At 35.0% G+C, this 21,703-nt stretch overlaps 1 protein-coding gene and 1 non-coding gene across 10 annotated transcripts in view; one reads left to right on the top strand and one right to left on the bottom strand.

The window, feature by feature from the left end:
* ROS1 (ROS proto-oncogene 1, receptor tyrosine kinase) overlaps positions 1–21,703 on the top strand; it is a 127,945-nt gene that overhangs the window by 76,583 nt on the left and 29,659 nt on the right. For 8 of the 9 annotated variants that reach the window (XM_015600139.2, XM_025042432.1, XM_015600142.2 and 5 more), the window contains 13 exons: positions 650–713; positions 1,033–1,235; positions 2,676–2,881; positions 3,791–4,077; positions 6,168–6,344; positions 7,748–7,950; positions 9,421–9,565; positions 10,317–10,549; positions 10,637–10,813; positions 14,590–14,758; positions 15,455–15,572; positions 18,459–18,649; positions 20,335–20,418. In XM_015600139.2, the coding sequence (XP_015455625.1) occupies positions 650–713; positions 1,033–1,235; positions 2,676–2,881; positions 3,791–4,077; positions 6,168–6,344; positions 7,748–7,950; positions 9,421–9,565; positions 10,317–10,549; positions 10,637–10,813; positions 14,590–14,758; positions 15,455–15,572; positions 18,459–18,649; positions 20,335–20,418 (2,257 nt within the window). The remainder of the gene's footprint in view (positions 1–649; positions 714–1,032; positions 1,236–2,675; positions 2,882–3,790; positions 4,078–6,167; positions 6,345–7,747; positions 7,951–9,420; positions 9,566–10,316; positions 10,550–10,636; positions 10,814–14,589; positions 14,759–15,454; positions 15,573–18,458; positions 18,650–20,334; positions 20,419–21,703) is intronic. The other variant, XM_025042434.1, reaches the window with a different exon arrangement.
* LOC112474348 lies at positions 10,951–11,069 on the bottom strand. The gene has a single exon (XR_003044349.1). It is a non-coding gene; the product is annotated as a 5S ribosomal RNA (ribosomal RNA).

Raw genomic sequence — 21,703 nt, 5'->3', positions numbered from 1 at the left:
CTGTTAGGGTGCAATGTAGCACAGTGGGAAGGAAAGTATACAGACCTCAGAAGACTTGGTTCTTCTGCCAGTTTTTACATGTGTCATGATGTATGAGTAACTTACCTTAATTATGATCCTCGTCTAGTTTCCACTCTTAGTAGTTGTGGGGATCAAAATAGATAATGGATGTAAAAGTAGTTTGAAATGCACAATTCACTTTCAAATGTAAGGTTTAATTATTCTTTTTATAATTCTCCTTTTTAAAAGTATATAAATTTATTTAAAATATCTAGTTGTTGACTTCAAGATAAGCGGAAGTGTACCATAACCTGTATAATTTTATTTCTGTTCAATGTTCTATGTAACTTAATTTTGTAGCTAGTTAAAGACTTTTTTTAGAAATTAAATATTTTTGCAGTAGAGATTTGTGCCATTTCTTTGTACTTTTTTAGACAAGAAAACCCACCAACATAAATATGGGGCAGTGTTTTTCCTCTTAGTGATTTATCGCTATATACGCAGATGTAAATAACTACTTGAAACTATTAATAATGTGTATCAAGAGTGTGAAATGAAACATTCAATAATTTATCAGTCTCATAACTTAACTATTATCCCTGAGGACACTGTTGAATGCTGATTTTTTTGTGTCTTTTTCTTTCTTTAGGTTCGAGTCTTCACATCCAAAGGACCTGGACCATTTTCTAACATAGTAAAGTCCAAAACTTCAGGTACTATCATCTAAAATCTGTGTAAACAGCAATTAGTATTTTAAAACGTTTTAACCTTTGATATTCTCAGGGATATGAGCGCTGTCTCTGAGTTGAAGTTAGAGTCAAATAAAATAATTAATTTTTATCATCATCAAACATGCTTAAATAAACGTAGACTTAGAATACCTAGACTGTCTCGATTAGACTGGTGTAATAGATGAACCCAAAGGAGAGCCATGGATTTCAAAACAACCTAATATTGAATCAATAGACTTTGGTAAACTAAAGTTATTTTTCTAATACATATTATCTACTTATTTTTTGTTTTCAAAAATAGAAATCAGTCCATTTCCATACCTCATGACTCTCTTTGGTAACAACATAGTTTTGTTAGACATGGATCAAAATCAAGTTGTATGGATGTTTTCGGCAGAAAGAAACATCAGTGCTGTGGGCTACACAGCTGATAATGCGATGGGGTATTATGCTCAAGGAGACTCACTCTTCCTTCTGAACATGGACAATCAGTCCAGCTCTGAGGTATGTTACTATGTAATTATTTTGAAGAAAGTAGAGCGTTTGCATATCACACTGCCCTGTAATTAAAATGACTGAGTGGTCGACTCAGTAAGATTAGAATGGTTGAAAAAGACAGACACTGTATTATTTAGTCACAAATGAATTCAGATTAAGTTTTAGGCAAATGTCATTCAGGATTAATTTAGCAAACAGTTGTTGAGTTTACAGCACTGTGTTAGTTCCTGAGATAGAGGTAAAAAAGAAAAATCACAGTCCTTGAACAAACCCAGACTAGTATTAGACCATCAGTAAGTTAACTGCTATGGTTATGTAGTACCTCATCATAGGGTTCCTGTGAAGATTCAATGAGATTAAATGAGATAATACATGTCACTTAGCACAATGCTTGGAGTGTGGTAGGCATTCACTGAAAGTTAGCTGGGGAGAAGGTAGGTAAAACACAATATAAATGCTATGCTGAGGGCAGGATGCAGTGGAATCACAGAGAATGGATGCTCATTGAAATGGTGGTGGTAGAATGGAAAGATATCTTGGATGTAATGAAGGTAAGCCAGGCGAAAGTGGGGAAAGCTGAGAGAGTAGCAAGTGCAAAGTTAGGGAAATGAGATCCACAGTATGTTCAGGGAGCTATAAATAAACAAAGGAGTTTAGAATGGAGTGAGGGCAGAGTGAAAGGCAGGTGGTAAAGCTGGAGAGGTAGGCAGAAGCCTAAATGTATTGGGCCTCTTTTACTGTGATACAGAGTTGTCAGTCTTAAAGCCATTTAAAGAAATTTAGTGGGTCATTAACATGATTAAGTTGTTTTAGAAAGACCTCTCTGATAGCTGTGTGAATAATGACTTGGAGAAGGTTAATCCTGAGACAATTAGGAGGCTATCACGGAAATCCAGACAGAAAATGTTACGTGAGAAATGAGAGGTTGTGAGGTGAGAAAGGAGAGGACAAATCGGGGGGATATTTAAAATAGAACTAATTCACTATGGGTAGTAATGGGAGGAAGAAGTCAAGGCTAAACCACATTTGATATGATTGCTCTTTGGATGAGTGTTGGGAATCCATAAACATATAATTGAAGGAGAAAAGGAGGTTTGGGGTGTGGAGTGATAAATTCTGTTTTTTAGGATCATTCATATATGTTCAGTAGGCAGTTTGATTTTTTGAATCAATAATTCAATGAGTGATCTCACCTGAAGCTGTGGATTTGTAGCACTGGTCTGTGGATTGTAATAGAAGCCATAGTAGTTGAAATTAGCCAGAGAAAATACACAATGTGAGAAGAGGACCAATGTTATAAGGGCACACAATCCAAAGTATTGAGATTTTGGATACAAAAGAGAAGAGCAATAAATATGTAATATAAGTGATTACAGAAAAGCCTTGAATTTGAAAAAAAAAGAATGACCACTATCTTCTTTGCTGTGTTTTCTACCAATTGTTAAGATTTTCCGAGGTGCACTAATTTTTGATATTACGACTATTACAATTGACTGGATTTCAAGGCATCTCTACTTTGTGCGGAAAGAATCACAAAACGGAATGCAAATATTTGATGTTGATCTTGAACGCAAGGTGAAATATCCCAGGAAGCTGAAAATTTGCACCAGAAATTCAACAATAATCTCTTTTTCCATATATCCTCTTTTAAGGTATGTGAACCATGAGTATCTGTTTCTATTGTGATGAAATAGAGACATATTTAATGTAATACGTTTGGTATAATATTAGAGTCAATGATGGGAAAATCAGATACTTAGTGTTCTTGACTCACTATATTAACTTATACTAAGTAATTCTACCTGTAAATTATGAGCCCACAACCACAAATATATAAACTGAATCCATACTGACAATTTGACTAACCTAAAGTTAGGTTAATTATGAGCAGGAAACCAAAGCAGATTTTTATACCAGTGAGTTTAATAATATCCTCAGTTGGTAAGGACAAGAAGAGGACTGAGACAATGGCAGAAGATGAGCAAAAAATACATGGGCAGCATGTCTTGCACAGCAAAAGCTATTCTGGGCTCATCCATCCTTAATTAATGTCTTCCTAAGATGAGGTGTTTTTGTTTGTTTGTTTGTTTGTTTAAGATGAGTTTTAAGGACTTTATTCAGCAACTATGTGGCAGTTTCTCAGACTGGACAGATATAGTTTGTTTGTGCCATAAGCATGGATATAATCTATTTTGAAACTAGATCGTTAACTAGTATAACAAAGTTGAGAGCAAGGGAATGGAGATGGGTGATGATGAGAAGTTGCAAATATATTTTATATTTACAGTCATTAATGAACCACTAAATACAGTGTCTAAGGTCTATAGTCTAAGGCGTTAGCTATAAGCATATGTATTGAGAAATCATTGGAAAATGTCACCAACTAGATTTCTTATAAGCTCCTCCATCTCAGAAGTAGGTTATTAAACACTCAGATATGTTCTCTTCAAAGGCTGCATTCCCCCCCCCCCGCCAATCATTAAGAACGATTGATCTTCACTAGAAACTAATATTCGCAATATGTATTTCTCATTAAATTGGAGTGTCTTTATCCCCAATAGTCGCCTGTATTGGACAGAAGTTTCCGATTTGGGCTCTCAGATGTTCTACTACAGTATTATCAACCAGACCTTGCACCACATTCTGAAACACACAGCCATAAACCATTCAAATGGCAGAAACCAATGTTCTTGCAACGTGACTGAATTTGAGTTAAGTGGAGTAATGACTATTGATACCTCTGACCTAAAGAAACCACGGATATATTTTGTCAAAGGGCAAGAGATCTGGGCCACAGATCTGGAAGGATGCCACTGTTGGCAAGTTATCGTGGTGCCTGTGCTGTTTGGTAAGACACCCACGTGTGTACGTAGATTTTCATTGTAAAGGAAATATTTGAAAGTTTAAAGTGATTTGAAAGTCTCCTAATTAGGAGTAATTGCAATGGGAAAAAATATACCCTAAATACCCCTATACATTCTTAAGAGTCTATTTCTCACTGTCCAGTATGGTAAGTTCTAGTCACATATAGTAATTTATGTTTAAATTAATTAAAATTAAATAAAATTATAAATTTAATTCCGCAGTCACACTAGCCACATTTCGAGTGTTCAAATACCACCAGTGGCCAATGGCTACTGTGTTGGGTGACACGGACATAAATATTTCCATCATCAAAAGTGCTATTATGAATTGCTAGTCTATATAGTGAAGTTATGAAATTTCAAACATAAGTATATTCGTGTCTGTGTGCGTGTGTGTCTCCGTGTGCATATTAAAACTGCTGTGTCATCCAGAGCATTTTACAAACAATTCTGATATACTCTCAAATGGCTTAGAAGTAATGATAATGTTTTGAACTTCTCTTATTAGGCAAATAACTTGTTTTTGTTGACTCTGTGACAAAGACTCTTTCTTTGATCAACTTTAGATAGGCTCCTCTGAGCCCTCTTCTCAACTAGGCCTTGGCCTAATAGGACCTTGACCTTCTATGTCCATTCTTGTTGAGTCCAGTTTTAGCAAGAATCCTGCTAAGTCAGTTTAGAGAAGACCCACTCCCCACCCTTGATAGCAGATTAAGTTCTTCATTCCCCGCTCTTGAGGTTCTTGGCTTGCCTTTAGCAAAAATCCTATTAGGCCAGTTTGGCAAGAACCCCCTTACTCTTGATGTCTCCTCTTAGTAATTTTCTATTCACTGACCCCTTGATCCTGTTGTTGGTTATAAATCTCCAGATGTATTTGTTGTAGTCTGAGTTGAGCACATCTCTCTCCCTATTGCAATACTGCAATAATCTTGACTAAAGTCTTCCTTACCATTTTAACAAGTGTCAGAATAATTTTTTTTTAACATCTGGCACACAAGAATTATCTAATGGGCCATTATCTTATTTTTTATCTTATATTTAGCCATTCCTCCCATTCATTAGTCAGAGCCCAACCTCTAAATTTACAATGAATAAATCAATTACTTTCTATATGATAGCCATTCAACTCCATAGAGATAGTCATAATAGCCCATTCTAAGCATTTCCTTTAGAGGAAAAGTTCAAGTATTTGAACTACTCCTCAGGTGATGTAGCTTCTAGATCTTTCTTCTCCCTAGTCACCCTCCTGTGGTTTCACTTCAGCTACTTAATATCCTCTTAAATGTCACCCCATAATGACTCACTGTACTCTCAATGTGTTCCGATCAGTGCATGGGGCCTCTGACTTCCTAAATCTTCTTTTACTGAAGCTAAAAGTGGCATTAGGTCTTTGGGCTGCTTGCCATTTGAAATGTCTTTTTCGTGTTAACTATTATTAAGCCAGGTTTCTTCTATTCCTTATTTATAGAGTTGATTTTAAACTTGAATTTAGGATGTTACATTTATTTCTATTAAATTTCAATCCATTTCCTGATTCTTTTATGATATTTTTGAAATTTAAGTCTGTAACTGAAACTACTGGTGACAGTAGGAATCATGTATTATCTGCAAATTTGGTGAATATGTGTACCATGCATTCATTCCAAATCATTTATAAAAACATTGAGCAAAGCACTGAGCCCTGTGCCTATTATTTACTACTTTTTTCAGATAGGCATTGTTGGAGTTAGAGTCACACAGGTAAATTATAAATCTTGGTTCTGCCCTTTATTAACCTTGTGGCCTTGAGATTATTTAACTCTTCCAAGCCTCAGTTTCTGCTTCTACAAAATTAGGCTAATAATAACTGTATTTACCTTATTGACTTGATATGGAACTAAAATGAGAAAATACCTGTAAAATTTTTAGCCTAATGACATAAAATAAAAGTGTTACTTTTTCATATTGAGATAATAGAAAGATTCAAAATTTAGTAGTTATGATACAGAAAAAGGATTTCACATTGTTTTGAGTAGAAAATGTAAGATATGTATTTTGTTCTTTATGGTCTTTATTTTATGCTTTTCAATAACAGGAAAATCTCTTGTTAGCTTAACTGTGGATGGAGAATTTCTATATTGGATCTCCGTAGTAAAGGACAGCACACAGATTTATCAAGCAAAGAAAAGCCATGGGGCCATCCTCTCTCAGGCAAAGGCGCTAAGGAGTGAGTGTATTTTGGCTTACAGTTCAGTTCTGCAGTCTTTTCCAGGTAAATAAAGTCACAGTCTTAATCAGCTTGTTCTCCTGTTTTAGGGTCGGTAAAGTCTTGTAATGTCTCCTTCTCCAGGGTGTTTCTCCAGCTCCCTCGTTATGCTCTCAGTGTTGCTTTATTGTCAGCATTTGGTGCTCACTGCAATTGCTCTTTGCCTTAGATCACAATTTATCTCCATGTGCGTACGTATGGCTCAGGCTGAGGCAGACAACTTGAGATTTGGGAAACCCTTGTCCCACATTCTCTCTGCCATTGGTCAAGTTTATTGCAGGATGGAATTTGTCTGTTTTTTTTTTTTTTTCTTCTCCTCCGATGATATTTTAGATCCCCTAGTGGTGTCAAAAAGCATTGCATAAAATTTCAGGTCTTTTTCAAGGTAAAATGCCTTATTTATAGAAGTATAAGGTGTGTCAACCATTTAATATGTGTATATTTGTGCTACTATTTTTATTGTTTCTATCTTTTTTTTTTAAGGAATTTTTTTTAGCATTGTGCTCCTAACATTATTTCCCTCATCAACCCTGTGGATTTTATTGTGCAGTTTAGTATAATACCATGACTTTTAGGAATGCAACTGATTATATATTTACTATTAAGAGCATAATTTTACAAAAAAGTTTGAAATCTAATACACAGTCTGCCAAAAAATAAAAACAGCATTTCGTGAACACATGAGTGACATTGAAACCTGAAGTGCTTTCTGAGTTTTTTCTAAAGCTCTCTTTGCCATTAAGGTGCCTATGTCATTCTAAGATAAGTATAATTCCCCCCTAGAAAGGGACAGAAATGAATGAAACCAACTCAAATAATCTTTGCTTAAATGTATTCAATATGTAAGTTATAAAATATTAAAAGAGGGAATATTTTATAACTAAACTGAGTGTATATATTGGTAAAATAATTCATTTTTCACCTTGAGAAATTTAAGAGATTTAAAAAGTCCAAAATCTGTTTGAAGTTGAACAGATACACACATACATGCACATCTCTTAAAAAAAAAAAAAAAAAAAGTTCTAAAGATAGCATTAGTTTTTATAAGTGGAATTTATTTAAAAATATGATTAACATAATACTTTCATTACTTTGGTCAAATAAAATAGGTCAACTTTATTTTGTGGCTGTCTACGTACATAATTAAGGGCACTTTAGCTCCATCTGCTGGAAATGTTAACCAGTTACCAGTTACCTTGCTCCCTTTTTCTGAGACATTTAACATCTTCAAAATGTGTGGGAAAAGCTTGTCTTCCTGTCTTGAATAACATTTCCAACACTTCAATACATCATACCTTATAAGTTAAATAGAAAATAAAATATTATAGTCCCCTTGATGTTAAATAAATCTGTTGTTTCTCTTTTATACATATGTGTATATGTTTAATATTTTTTTCTTATTGTTTTAGATAAAGCATTTCTGTCTCTAGCTTCAGATATTGCAGAGCCTACTATAGTTGACACCACTAACACCAGCCTTACAATCAGATTACCTCCCACCAGGACAAAGCTCACTTGGTACGGCATCACAAGCCCTACTCCAACGTATCTGGTTTATTATAAAGAAGTTGGCAGCAGAAATAATAGCTCCGAACTGAAATACAGAATGCTGGTAAGGATGGAGATGGTGGTCTTTGTCTTTTCACAAGATACCCATTTTTGATACAAAATTCTCAGTCATAGTATTTTCTAGATTATGTTCTGAAACATGCTATTATAGCTGATTCATCAAACATATTGTATTCTAGTCTTCTTATCTGGGAGTAAGTTAACCTTCAAGGAATTATATTAGCACTGACCAGTTGGCGGATTGCTACAGTAACGGTTTCCTGGGTGTCCTGAAAGGACTGGATTTGTTGTCCTTCCTGATTGTCTAATTATGCCCAGAAAGTGATAGAGGCTTGTTTTTTATGGCCTATCCAGCTGATTGCAGATTGAGGGCTAAGAAATGAATTGGACACAAAGAACATTGCGTATACCTCTCCTCCATAGCATATATCTAATACAAAAATTGTACATTATATTTTTTGTTATTTTCTGTATGTTGTGAAATGTGCCATTATGCAGCAACTATATTTTTATGTATCGTTGTATTTCTAGCACCTAGCATAGTACATGGCATTGAATAGTCATTCCTTAGATTATTCTGGAATAAATGTGTGAATTGGCATAATTCCTTCTGTCATGGCATTGGTATTTTAATTGTCCCTGTGGTGGAATCACATGTACCCAGTATTTTGCTTTGTGCTAATTATTTAACCAAGTCAAAAGGTGAAACTGACCATTATCTATTAGTTAAGAGCTGTATATTTTGCCAGAAAGTACACCTGATTCTTGTTACTTCCTTTATTTTGTCTATTTTAATCTTTTTTTTTTTTTTAACACATTTCTAAAAGAAGTTGTTTCAGAGACAGATTGGATCATTTGGCTGACCAAGATCTGGCTTGTGGCACTGGACATTTCTATTAGAGATAATCTATCTTATTTTATTCACATTGATTAATATGAGTCAAAGGCAGTGGATCTTAACCTTAAAAGTGGACCTTTTAAAATCTCTGGACCCACGCTTCACCTCAGACCAATTTAGTCAAAATCATTTGAGGGTGGAACCCAGGCATCAGTATTCTAAAAAAATTTCCTAGATGATTCCAAAGTACAACCAAAGTTCAGAACCACTGGTCTAAAGAAAGTCTTTTTACTTAAACTTTATTTCAAAGAACAATGAGATAATGTAGCTTAATCTTTTATTTTATTTACTATGTGTCACATCCTACGCTACGATCTTGCTGAATTTCCAATACAATGCTAGTGAAACAGTGTCCTCCTCTGGGAATCTAGCTTCCTCTGTGAATTAAATATGTCACAAAATTGACTGAAGGCTGTAGATCATTTAACATTTATTCTTGTAGATATTAAACAACTCAGGTCTAGCCAGATTAGGATAGTGAACATTATCACTCATGATCTAAGATTAAAAAATAAACTTTTGAGTCTTTTAATTTTATTCTCTCTTTGATTAACTAATTTCTCCCCATTTATACAAAAAAAAAAGCATCAGATATTGATTTTTTTTAAATTACAGGAATTTCAGGAGAGTATAGCCCTTGTTGAAGGGTTGCAACCATTTTCCACATACGTGATACAGATAGCTATAAAGAATTATTATTCAGATCCTTTGGAACTATTACCTCTGGGAAAAGAGATTTTGGGAAAAACTAAAAGTGGAGGTGAGTTGTGGGCTTGATGTGGGTTGCTAGGGTGGAATTTTGTGATATGTGATGTGTACGTCTATATATTTTTTTAACTTGATTATTAAGTAATCTTTATTACATGAGCTTTTTTAAGCTCATTAAGAAAAATTATATTTCTGAAAAATGCTTCAATGACTTGATTTTTGCTCTAACACCAAAAGATGAATAATATTCCATCAAAATGAATAATAACTAGAAGCTAAAACATCAGAATCAATACCGTTTGACAAGAAACAGATTCTTTGGTTTCACCACACTGTGTCACCCTCTCCTCATATATGCATAGGTTTCTATACAAGCGGTAAGACAGGAAAATCTCTACATGAATTTTTACTGAGGCCACTGAGATTTAAAGTAACATAACATCATTGCCTTAAAGAAAATGTACTAGAATTTCAAAAGACATTTTAAGAGGTGGCAATTAATATGAGTGATACCATTTCTTTTAGATGTTCCTCGTGACATTCACAAAACTCACCCGAATTGGTTTATTCATCACTATCGGCCATATCTTGGAGCTGGAGTCAGAGAACGACTTAGTCATTAGGCAAAAATAGTTTCAGGCAGCCTGTTAACTTATCATTATATAATAGGCTGGCTTTCCTTCGGAATATCTGTCATTCATTCTGCTCACATGATGACTATTCCTCAACCAAGACCCCATTACTTCTTTCAATCTTTCGGTGTTGTTGCAACATCCCTTGTCATGCGTTGCTATTTATTTCAGTACCAGAGGCAGTTTGGCTTATTAACACCACTGTGCAGTCAGACACCAGCCTCATCATATCCTGGAGAGAATCTCACAAGCCAAATGGACCTAAGGAGTCAGTCCGCTATCAATTGGCAATCTCACATGTGGCACTAATTCCCAAGACTCCTCTAAGACGGAGTGAATATCCAAATGGAAGGCTCTCTCTCCTTGTTACTAGACTGTCTGGTGGAAAACTATATGTGTTAAAGGTACAGTGAGGGTATTGGGTGCTTTTATTGCCATTCTCGAGCGCAAGGTTTTGAAAGGTTTAAGCAATTGTTCTTTTTTATAAAAAGGTTCTGGCCTGCCATGCAGAGGAAATGTGGTGTGCTGAGAGTCATCCTGTCACCGTTGAAACGTTTGACACACCAGAGAAACCTTATGCCTTGGTTCCAGAGAACACCAGTTTGCGATTAGATTGGAAGGCTCCATCTAATGTTAACCTCATCAGATTTTGGTTTGAACTCCAAAAGGTAGATTACACTGTACACATTTTTTTTTTTTTTTTTTTTTTTCAACCCTTGGTTAACCTCACAGATTGCAAGGATCTTAACCTCACAGATTGCAAGGACCTTGTCAGCCTACAATCTCTTATTTTTTTTATTTTTTATGCCTATAGCACCTGGTCTTCCTAGGTGGTCTCCCATCCAAGTACTAACCAGGCCCGACCCTGCTTAGCTTCCAAGATCAGATGGGATTGGGCTTGTACAGGGTGGCATGGCCACGGACACATTGTACACTTTTAATGCAAATCTCTGTTTTATGTTATAGAATAAATTGGAAGTTATTTTGTATATCTCTAGAGCATTCTCTTATATAAATCAACAACATATTTGTCCACACTCATCGATTCAGGTTTACTGTATAGAAGCAGTAAACTATCTACTAATTTCTGATAGAAAGAATTCCTAGGGAGATTAATTTGCTTTTAAAAGTTTCCATGTAAGAGGGTGTAAATTATGGCTTACTTATTTCATAATATTTTACTTAGTTTAGATGTTTCTCCGGTTTAAAGTCCATAGCAATTTGGTGTTTTCTATGACAAAAAAAGAAAAACGAAAAATGAAAGAAATAAACAAGGAAAAAGCCAAAACCTTGTTTAGAAATGTTCTTCCAAACATTTAAGGGCTGTATAGCAACAGGAGAGAAGTAAAAAGTTTATTCTAAACCAGTTCGACCTTGGTTTATAAACTTTAAATGGTTCCTTATCCAAAAATCTTAATGTTTAACCAATATAAAAATATCCACTGAATTTTAAAGTATCAATTAATCTAATTAATTCATTGCTAGGGAAAGTCTACATTGATCTTTATATTAATATGCTTAGAATGCATTAGTTAGTTTTTATAATTGCTACAATTTATTTTCACTATTGTAAGTTCGTGTGTCCACATTTGTAAATATTGGCTAGGAGTGTTTTGTTTAGTTGTAACTCAAAAACAAATCAGTATAGTGCTAGCCTCACTTTTCTTTAAAAATAAAGTTGCTCCCTAGGATGTTTTTAAATTTTACTGTTTAAGACTTTTTATGATTTTGTACTTTTTAGATAAAAATTGAAATATGTGAAACAATAGCGAATGTTGAGTTGATAAAACCAAAGGCCATAGTTTAGTCGTTCTTTTTCCATTGAGCATGTTTATGATGATTTGTTGCCTATTTAAAAGAACGGTCATATGAAAATGTAGTTAAATTGGAGAAATTGTAGGATCACCTTTTTTTTTTTTTTTTTTTACATCCGTTTAAGTAAGCTTAATGCAGTTCAGTTTAAAGTCAGTAAGAGGGATGTAAAGTTCATTTCCTAGATCAAAGAAATGAAACGGAGAAGGACCTTAGATATGACGATCTCGAGCCTCTCATTTTACTGATGAGAAGTCAGAGACCCAGACAGGCGCCAAGATGAGTCAGATATCACCAGCCAGGCACAGGAGGACCCCAGAAGCTGACTCATTTCTACAGCAGTCCTACTCGAGTGCTATTCATGGAAGGAATATGAGTCATTAAGTCACCCACCCCACTCCTCAAAATTTGGAAGAAAGACAGCAGACAGGGACTGCTTGGTTCAGTCTTCATGACTTTCATGCAATACTTTTTATTCCCAAACTTCCTCTATTCTTACACGTGCTCGATACAGGTTCCAGAAAGACCACTTAGAAAATCATGAAGCTGAAATTGTTTGATACAGTAATTTCTACATGTGTGAACCTCTATAAGTATTAACTGATGAGCACAATAGAAGGCTATGTTCTGTGAGAGTTATTGAGTGATATCTATGCAGAAAGTTCTAGCTATTTTGAACCTATCTCATAACGATAGGACAGCTGGGAATGAGCCTATAACTCTATACTGAAACTCTGGAAAGTGAGTGATAAAGATGAATATGTATTTTTTAAAATTAACATAATACTCTTTTAGAAAAGAAAGAAGGAGAAAAGGATAAACTTCTAGTCTCTGTCTTTTCTGTCAAAATTCCTTATATAGAAAATGAGGGAATTAGAGCACAAGGCTAAATTTCTATCTATGTCTTAAATTCCATAGCTTCTTTATTATATCTATATAGAAGAATGACATATTCAATTTAAGACTGGAGAGAAAGAAGTGATTTTGCTTTGGCATTTTTTTTCATGGAAGCCCATTAAAATTGTGTTTTCCTCAGTTATCTAGGGAAATCCCTGATAGAACCAAACATTTTTGAAGTTCCAGTCTCTGAGACATCATAGTCTGCACCATTTCCTACCCCACCCCTGCCCAAATAATTTGAAAATTCCTTTGTGGTAGACTTCACCCCTGCACTTGTTGGCCTCTGACAAATGGAAGGTCCTGACTCCCTTGTGATTTACTGGGGTAGCCTGTGGAACCTCTCCAAGTTGGCCACCTGCCCTGAACATTCATTGCTGTAATAAGCCCTGTACTCTACAGTTTTTCAGCGATACCCTTGGTCAAACATCTTGACATTTCAAGGAGTTCTGATCATTTCTATATTACGTGGAATGTTGGGCCACCTAGACTGTTCACCTAAGGTAGTTTCTATAGCAGATCACTAAGGAGACAGGACCAAAAAGGGCTAAAATTTTTGAGCCAGTAATAAAGTAATCTTTCTCTCTCCCCACCCCCCTTTCTCTCTCTCTGTTTAGAGTAAATTTTGTGGATCTCATGTATCTGTTTCATTAGGCTGTGTTTCAGTGGAATTGATACATTATGAGTTTATCAGACAATGTCCCTGACATCAGCATTTCTATTTTTTTTTTCAATCCTTCGTTCTCCCTTTCTCTTTTCTTTTTGTAACAAGGTGGCATACTTCCTGAAGGTGGTATAGAGAATCATTTCTAACCAAATAGAAAAGTAATATAAAGTGTTCATCCAATGAAATGATGTGACCTTGTGAGTGCTAAATGAAAAAGGAGATGTAAAGTAAGGTTTATTTATGGAAGCTGACCTTCTTAGGAAACTCTACTGGGGAAAAGACACTAAGAGCCCTTGACAAAACGCCACATCCTCTGTCTTTTCCTATTTGTACACTTTAAAAAATCACCATTTTCAAATAATGATATTAAGGGTCCAAATACACAGATTTTTAAAAAATCAGGGACACATATAAAGTTCAGAAAGCTATAATTAGAGACTCTAAACTGGAATGGGAGTAAGATTTCCTGTATTTAACTTCTAACCTTGCTACTTACTGGCTAAATGATGATGTCTAAAAGTTTCCTTTTAGGGATCTAAAAGTTTCCTTTTAGGGATCTAAAAGGCTTCCTATGTATAAAAATAAGAAATGCTAGTTAGATGTCCGAAGAGAGTTTGGGGAGGAAAAACTAAATGTTTTAATCTATAAGTCACTGTAGACTTCTTCAAGAATCAGAATATATAAAAATATTATTTTGAAATTAACAAATCCGTGGAATTGAAAGTATCATGGTTTTGATCCATCGTAGTCTTAGCCATGCTGATTTAATGCAAGTGTCTACAATTAAGAATAACAAGAAGTCAAGCTCTAAATCTTCTGCAAAGGTCTGTGTCCCACCTTGGACTTATTCTAAGAACGATCATTCAAGTCGGTTATAGCTTGTCATGAAAAATAAAATGGCTGTCAGTGGTGGGGCTGATGTAGGGGATCGAACACTCATAAAGGAGCTATTATTTTTTAATAGAAAATATATTTTATTTAAAGTTTAATTTCTTGGCTTGTGAATTTCTATGTTAAAGAAGGTTTTCTTAAAGAAACAAAAATGTTAATTGAGACTTCTTTTTCTAGTGGAGGTACAATGAGTTTTACTATGTTAACGCTTCATGCGGCCAAGGTTCTGCTTATGTCTGTAACATCACAGATCTACAGCCTTATACCTCCTATAATATCCGAATAGTGGTGCTTTATAGGACAGGAGAAAATAGCACCTCACTTCCAGAAAGCTTTAAGACAAAAGGTGAGTATGAACATGTAACACTCAGAAAACTGTGTGTCTCAATTTTTTTCTCATCACTTATTTCACCAATCCTAGAGGCTGAAATTTTTCTTAAGAGAGTTAATTATTATTCCTAGAGCTTGAGCAAAGAAATTGAAAAGAGTTAGGAGTCTTCACAAGCAGTAATGAGATAACATTCACCTGGTCTTGCAAGATTCTGAACTGGGCAAAACTATTTTGCCTTTTGGTGTTGTGATTTCCTGTTTAGATATGATATTTTCCAGTAAGAACTAAATGAAAACAGTGTTACTGAGTGAGTGTTCAACAAAGACTTACTTACTGACTGCTATAACCACATGCTACAAATAAAAAATTTGAAAAGTATATTACATTAGTGTTCTAAAGGGTATACTATAACTCCAAGTTGATTCCTATAAGAATCAAGGGGAAATGCTCCAAATCGTACAATATTTTCTTTCTTTGTATCACTTATTTTGTGTCAAGCTAAGATATGTTGTAATTCCTATCACTAATCCATCTAATCCATCACTAAAAAAAAATTTCATATACTCATTTAAAAATGCACTAATAGGAGAATATTTCTGAATATTTCTTTAATGTATTTGGCTTTACTTTTAGTAAATATAGTCTGTACAGATATGTTATGCAAAATATTTTATACTTCTAATCAATCAGTATTTTCTTTTGTTTCCAAAGCTGGAGTCCCAAGTAAACCAGGAATTCCAAAGTTATTAGAAGGGAGTAAAAATTCAATACAGTGGGAAAAAGCCTATGATAATGGAAGCAGACTCAAGTACTATATCCTTGAGATCAGGTATGTCTGTTTGTAAAAGTGCTTTGTAAACAACAAAGAGCTCAGCAGTTAATTATAAGGTATTATTAGATCAGGATTAACAGTATTTTTCAATGTGTATTTATGAATAAACCTAAAAGATCTTTGGTTTAAGGACCTTGAGGGCATCATTACATTCTTTGCTCAGTTCCTAGCGGCCAGCCTTGGCACTCTGATCATATAAGGTAGTCTTCTCAGAAATCTACAACTGCTTGTCAAAACTTTATCGAAATAATTCAATCATTGGCACACACAACTAATATTTACTTAATATCCTGTTCAGGAAGCTAAGCTGATGTTTGGTGTTAGATGATGGTATGCATATAAATTTCTCACAGTAATTTTTTTTAGCAAGATGAATAATATCTAGTGAAAATTGGCAATGAGCTAGGTCTTTTTCAGAATGTAAAATCAGATCAGGGTCTGAAATGGTCTGCGATGTATAGATAACACAGGATTCTGTATCTACTGCAAAGATTACTATTTGCAGTATGTTCACAGGGACTGAAAATGTGCCTTCGATGAAAACTAAGCAGCTGATGAACACATGCAACCTCTGGCCAGTATGAGGAGCTCTGTGAATCATAACTGGCTTAGATGAACTGATTTTATGCCAACATGAAGGGAGAATTCCAAATTCCACAGACACTCCCCTCACGGGACTATGAAGCCATCTTTTAAGAAGATCCAAGGACAAAAGTCACTTCCATAATTATAGTCCTGGCTACTTGAGCTTTAGATCTATTTTTGCTTCATCTTGCTCTGGCATTCCCATTACCTTAAAAAATTTTCCTGGTCACGCTAGAGAATTACGTTAGCCACATTTCTAACTGAAACCTTCTTGAAATTTCTGTTACTATTTTTCATGCAGAATAAATATATTCTGACCTTCAGAACTGTGACTCTAATTATGTTCACCAGCCAGGCCTCACCATGGTCTTGCTAGGACTCCTTTAGCATGTTCCCTTCAGTAACACCTTAAATGCATAGCTCCATAAATACTTTGCATTTCATTGCTCCAAGTTTCTAGTCTCAGTCCAGGAACGATGAGATAATAGTGAGTTGCTCTACCTTTAGTATTGCAAAGTCACTTCTTCAGTCAGGACACTCTAGTATACCCTGTGTTATAAGTACAGTGGTAGTGATAGTGCTAAGTTCGTGAACTTGGGAGCTGAACAAACTGTATTGGTTTCCTAGGGCTGTCGTAACAAAGTACCACCAACTGGGTGGCTTAAAACAACAGACATTTATTCTCTTAAGTTCTGGAGATGGGAAGTCTAAAATCAAGGTGTCAGTAGGACCACACTCCTTCTGAAGGTTCTAGGAAAGAATCTTTTCCTGCTTCTTATTAGCTTCTGGTGATTGCCATCAATGCTTGGAATTCCTTGCCTTGTAGATGCCTCACTCCAGTCTCTGGCTCTGTCATCACATGATGTTCTTCATGTGTGTGTCTGTGCCTAAATTCTGTCTTCTTAAGAGGACATTGGTCATTGTGTTTGAGTCTATTTTAATTCAATATGATCTCTTTAACTTGATCACATCTGAAAAGACCCTATTTCCAAACAAGGCCGTATTCACAGGGTCTGGCGTGGCATGAGTTTTGGGGGGAGACTATTTAACCCAGTACACAGAACATGTTTAACTGCTTGCTTTATTCCGTTTTTGAACTTCTGTTTTCTTATCTGTAAAATGGGATGATGATATCTACCTCTTCAGGTTGTTGTGAAGACTCAATGAAAAGAAATGACATATGAAAAGCACCAGTATGGTGTATTGTGAATAGGTGTTCAACCAGTGTCAGAATTCTTCCTTCTCTTTCTCAGTGGCCAACAGCCATTTTATAAAATTTTAAGGATCTCTTTCTTTTGGATCAGAGTTGTTTGGGTCATACTATAAAATTGCTAATCCTAACATGAGATTTAGCAAAATCTACAAAAACAGTGCGTCTTAAAGCTTACTCAGGATGGTCCCTAGGACACTCAGCTCCTGGTATCGGTTGTGCCCAACTCCTCTGCCCTGATCCTCCTGATGTTATTGCCCTTTTCCCGTCCCTCGCTGGCTTAGCCTTTGCTGTCCTTGTTGCTCTTCCAGGATGAGCACTCTTTCAGGAGCAGGGCTGGTTTTCATGACATACCTCCAACCTTACTGTGAGTTGATACCAAGTCCTAAAACTGTTGTGGTCTGAAAAGTTTCCGACTTTTTGTTGTCAGAGAAGACATAAGTGGAAGGCCTTCAGTCTATGATTCTGTTAAAAGCCATTCTAGTTACATCTTTTAAATGAAGCTCTTGTGCTCTTTCCATGTTTCATATGAAGAATAATGTAGATTGACTTTGAGGGGAGTATAGGCTAATACAAATGGCAACAATGAAACATGGGATCTCAAATGTAACAATAACTTTAGTAGCTGAGCTATTACACCTTTCTTATCAATTTTATCCAGATGTGTATATTATTTTATCCAGATGTGGTATACGTAAACTATAGGTGCATAGAGACTGAGAATTAAGAAGAAATTTTAAAAATTCCCAGTTAAAAATTACAGACATTGTCATATGTTTTTGGAATTCTGAAGAAGGTTTACACATTCTGATAGTAAGAAAAGGCACTTCAGCTTCTCTTAGCAATTGATTATTCATTATTTTCCTGATGGGCTGAATCGGTTGGCTCTATGTATTGTTGGGATGACTTTACAACACCATACTGTGTTCTGTGGCCAAAACATGTGAGAATAGTGAGATCAAGGGTAAAGTGTGCAATAAGAGATGCTCTGGAGTTCTGTCATTAAAATGATATATGAGCATCTAGAAGTAACATATATGTTGTCTCATATATTTTCTATGTTCATAATTTTACTCTTTCTTTTTCAGAAAGTATACTTCGAATGATTCACAGAACCAGAATTTAATGTGGAAGATGGCATTTAATGGATCCTGCAATAGCATTTGCACATGGAGGTCCAAAAATCTGAAAGGAACATTTCAGTTCAGAGTAGTAGCTGCAAATAATCTGGGATTTGGTGAATATAGTGGAATCAGTGAGAATATCATGTTAGCTGGAGGTATGTTACCATGTCTATCTATATACTAACTTATTACACCAAGTCTCAGAGTTAAGGTAGGATATTCTTAACATTGGCAATAAATTGGGTGACTGTATTACTTATTATTCAAACTACTGAACTATTCATTTGCTCTGATGTTATCTTCTTCAAATATCAATATCATGATGACATTTTTCTTCTCAGTGATCATTAGCTACTCCTTAGTGCCCACTTCATCAAGTGTATGGTCCTAGATAGACTTCCAAGGCTGTCCTTGTTATTAGGTTCCTGGTACTCTCATCTTCTACACAACAGGTGTAAAATTATACTTTGCCTCTTCCCCAATATTTACATCTTCCACTGTGTATTCTGCTTTAGTTTATGATATGTCATCTTTTTTATCGCATAGGCTAGAAACCTCTAGCCTCTTTATTTTTTCCCCCCTTCTCAGTCACCAAGTTCCATTGTTTTACCATCTTGATTTCTGTCTGATGAGTTTCCATCTTTCTATTTCCTAATCGGCTTTCCTTATTTAAGTTATCGTTTCTTGCCTGTGCTCTTGGCTTAATCATATGCTGACAGTTAATCTAGCCAAAGCACAGCTGGATCACTTAACTCCTCTCTGAAGTGCCTGAAATGGCTCTCTATTCACTGCCTTCAGAACCACGTACAAATTTTTGTGTGGCATTTAAGGCCTTCTGTGATTTGTCCTTCAACTGTGGTTCACCTTTCCCAATATTTGTTACTATACTGTAGCCATGTCATACTGGTAAATATCTTTTATAACCGTAGGTCTTCAGCCTTTGTTTCCTTCAGTTTAGAATGCAGGTCCCCACAAGCTACGTTTTATCCTGTTAGGTGGGATTTCCTTTCCTTCATATTCTGTCAATTCAGATTTTTCTCATCCTTCAAGGCCTAACTTAAATGAACTCATCGTGATATTTAACTGACGCTCCTTAGGCAAAAAAAGTACTACATTTTACATATACACAGCCCATTATGCTACATAAAACATATCATTCTTATTTATATTATAGTTAATTATCTGGATAAGAGCTAAGCAAATTTTTTCTGAAAAGAACCAAATACTAAATATTTTAGCTTTGGAGGCTATATCCAGTCTCTAGAGCATATTTTTTCTTTTTCTTCTTCTTTTTTTTTTTAAATAATACTTTAAAAATCATTCTTAGCCCATGGACAAAATCAGACTATGGCCAGATTTAGCCCATAGGCCATAATTTGCCAAGCTCTGTCTACATGTTTATCTCCTCTATTCAACCTAAGAGAAGGTACCATGTTTTTATGTTTATATTCCTTAGTTGAATACCCATGGGATTAAATGTACATGCAGATAGTATAGAAGAAGAAATAATCCCAACTACATAATAATGAAGACTGAGACTTCTTTGTCTTCAATTCATTAAAAAAATTATACCTGTTTTCTCAGTCACTTTACAGTAGAAAACTGGGTAGATATGTCCTTATGGCGGGTTGGTTAACTGGCTCTTTGGGGAAAAAAAAGTGAAAAAACCTTGATTTTGATTTCCCATGGTGTAAATACACTCATCATTGATTATTTCAAGTTATATGGCTTAACTGGCTTGCAAAAATCTTTTAGGAGCTAGTTCTGGTATATCTGGCAGATCTCTGGGACTATCTAGCTTTATTCTGTGAATTAATTTTTTTCTCATTTATTTTATTAGATGGTTTTTGGATACCAGAAACAAGCTTTATACTGTCTATTATAATTGGAATATTTCTGGTTATTATAATGCCATTGATCTTTGGTGAGTAATATCGATTTTTAAAAATGGGTAGTAAAATGTTTACTTGATTATACTAATTGATTTATCTCTTAGTTTATGTAATCTCTCACATGAAATAAATTTATAAAATTCACAATGTTACCTTTGGCTATACTTTCTTAACCATTATCTTTTGTGAATTGTTTTCTAGATTTAAGGATAATTATTTTCTGAACAATATATCTGTATTTACATTTTGTGGTATACTTTAGATTAAACTGCTTATAAGGACACTGACTTTAACTTTCTTTAAAACAGAATTTGTTTATGATTGGCTATGTCACAAGTGTTTTGTGGCTTGTAGTTTGAAATAAATTTTAAAAAATTACTCTGGGTATAAAAAAAAAAGTGTAGGATTAATAGGAGACCAGTGACAGTCCTTGGTTGGAATAGTTTGAGTCTCTAGGCAGACAGCCTGGATTGGAATGAGCAGGGCCTCTATTGCAGAAGATCCATTTCTGGCTTGTAGGATTCACTCTTACTTTTAGATGTCTGACTTGCTTATCTCAAATCTCTGTTCATTTATAAATGACCATGAAAGCAGAAGGATAAAGTTAGGTAGATAGAAAACTATCTTTTTTCCACTATTCATTTTATGCTAATATGCTTATCCTAAAACTCTTTTTTAAAAAAATCATTTTAATGATGAAAAAATACAGTGATAATCTCAAAAGAATTGGTCAGATATTGGGCCTGCAGGGTAATTATGGTGATCATAAATCCTGGTTCATTCCTATTGTTTCAGCATAAACATTGATATCACGTTCTTTCAGACCTAAAATGTCCTGGTTTGGATTATAAAATGTATGGTTGCCCTATTAACATTATAAGTCCCTGACGAGCTGAAATATTACAAGAGAGGCATGATTTTTACCAGAAAAGAAAACTCACACACATATTCAGAAAATTATGGCTTATTTTTTCAAAAATAAGGAAAAGTCACAAACAAAGTTGAACTCTCTCAGGATAAAAGAAGCCAATATTTTGTTCAGTGTTCTAAATCTTTATTCTTTTCCCAAACGAACTGGAGTCATGAGCTATTGGAGAGCACATTGAAAATTGACTTGAAATTTGTTTTCACATATTTTACCCAGATAATATATGGAACTCCAGCAAACTTGGAAAGCTAAAAATTTCAGCTGACTCTGCCAGGGAGTCTACGTATTGCACAGCTGATGTTTGTGCCACTAAGCCAGCCCCTCCAGAATTACACATATGACTGCAGTATATTTGGAAATTGGCATATAGGCTTGACTGCTTGTCTGCT

This window comes from Pteropus alecto, unplaced genomic scaffold, assembly GCF_000325575.1.
Source record: "Pteropus alecto unplaced genomic scaffold, ASM32557v1 scaffold79, whole genome shotgun sequence".
Lineage (NCBI taxonomy): Eukaryota > Metazoa > Chordata > Mammalia > Chiroptera > Pteropodidae > Pteropus > Pteropus alecto.
This window is presented reverse-complemented; position numbering and strand designations above follow the sequence as displayed.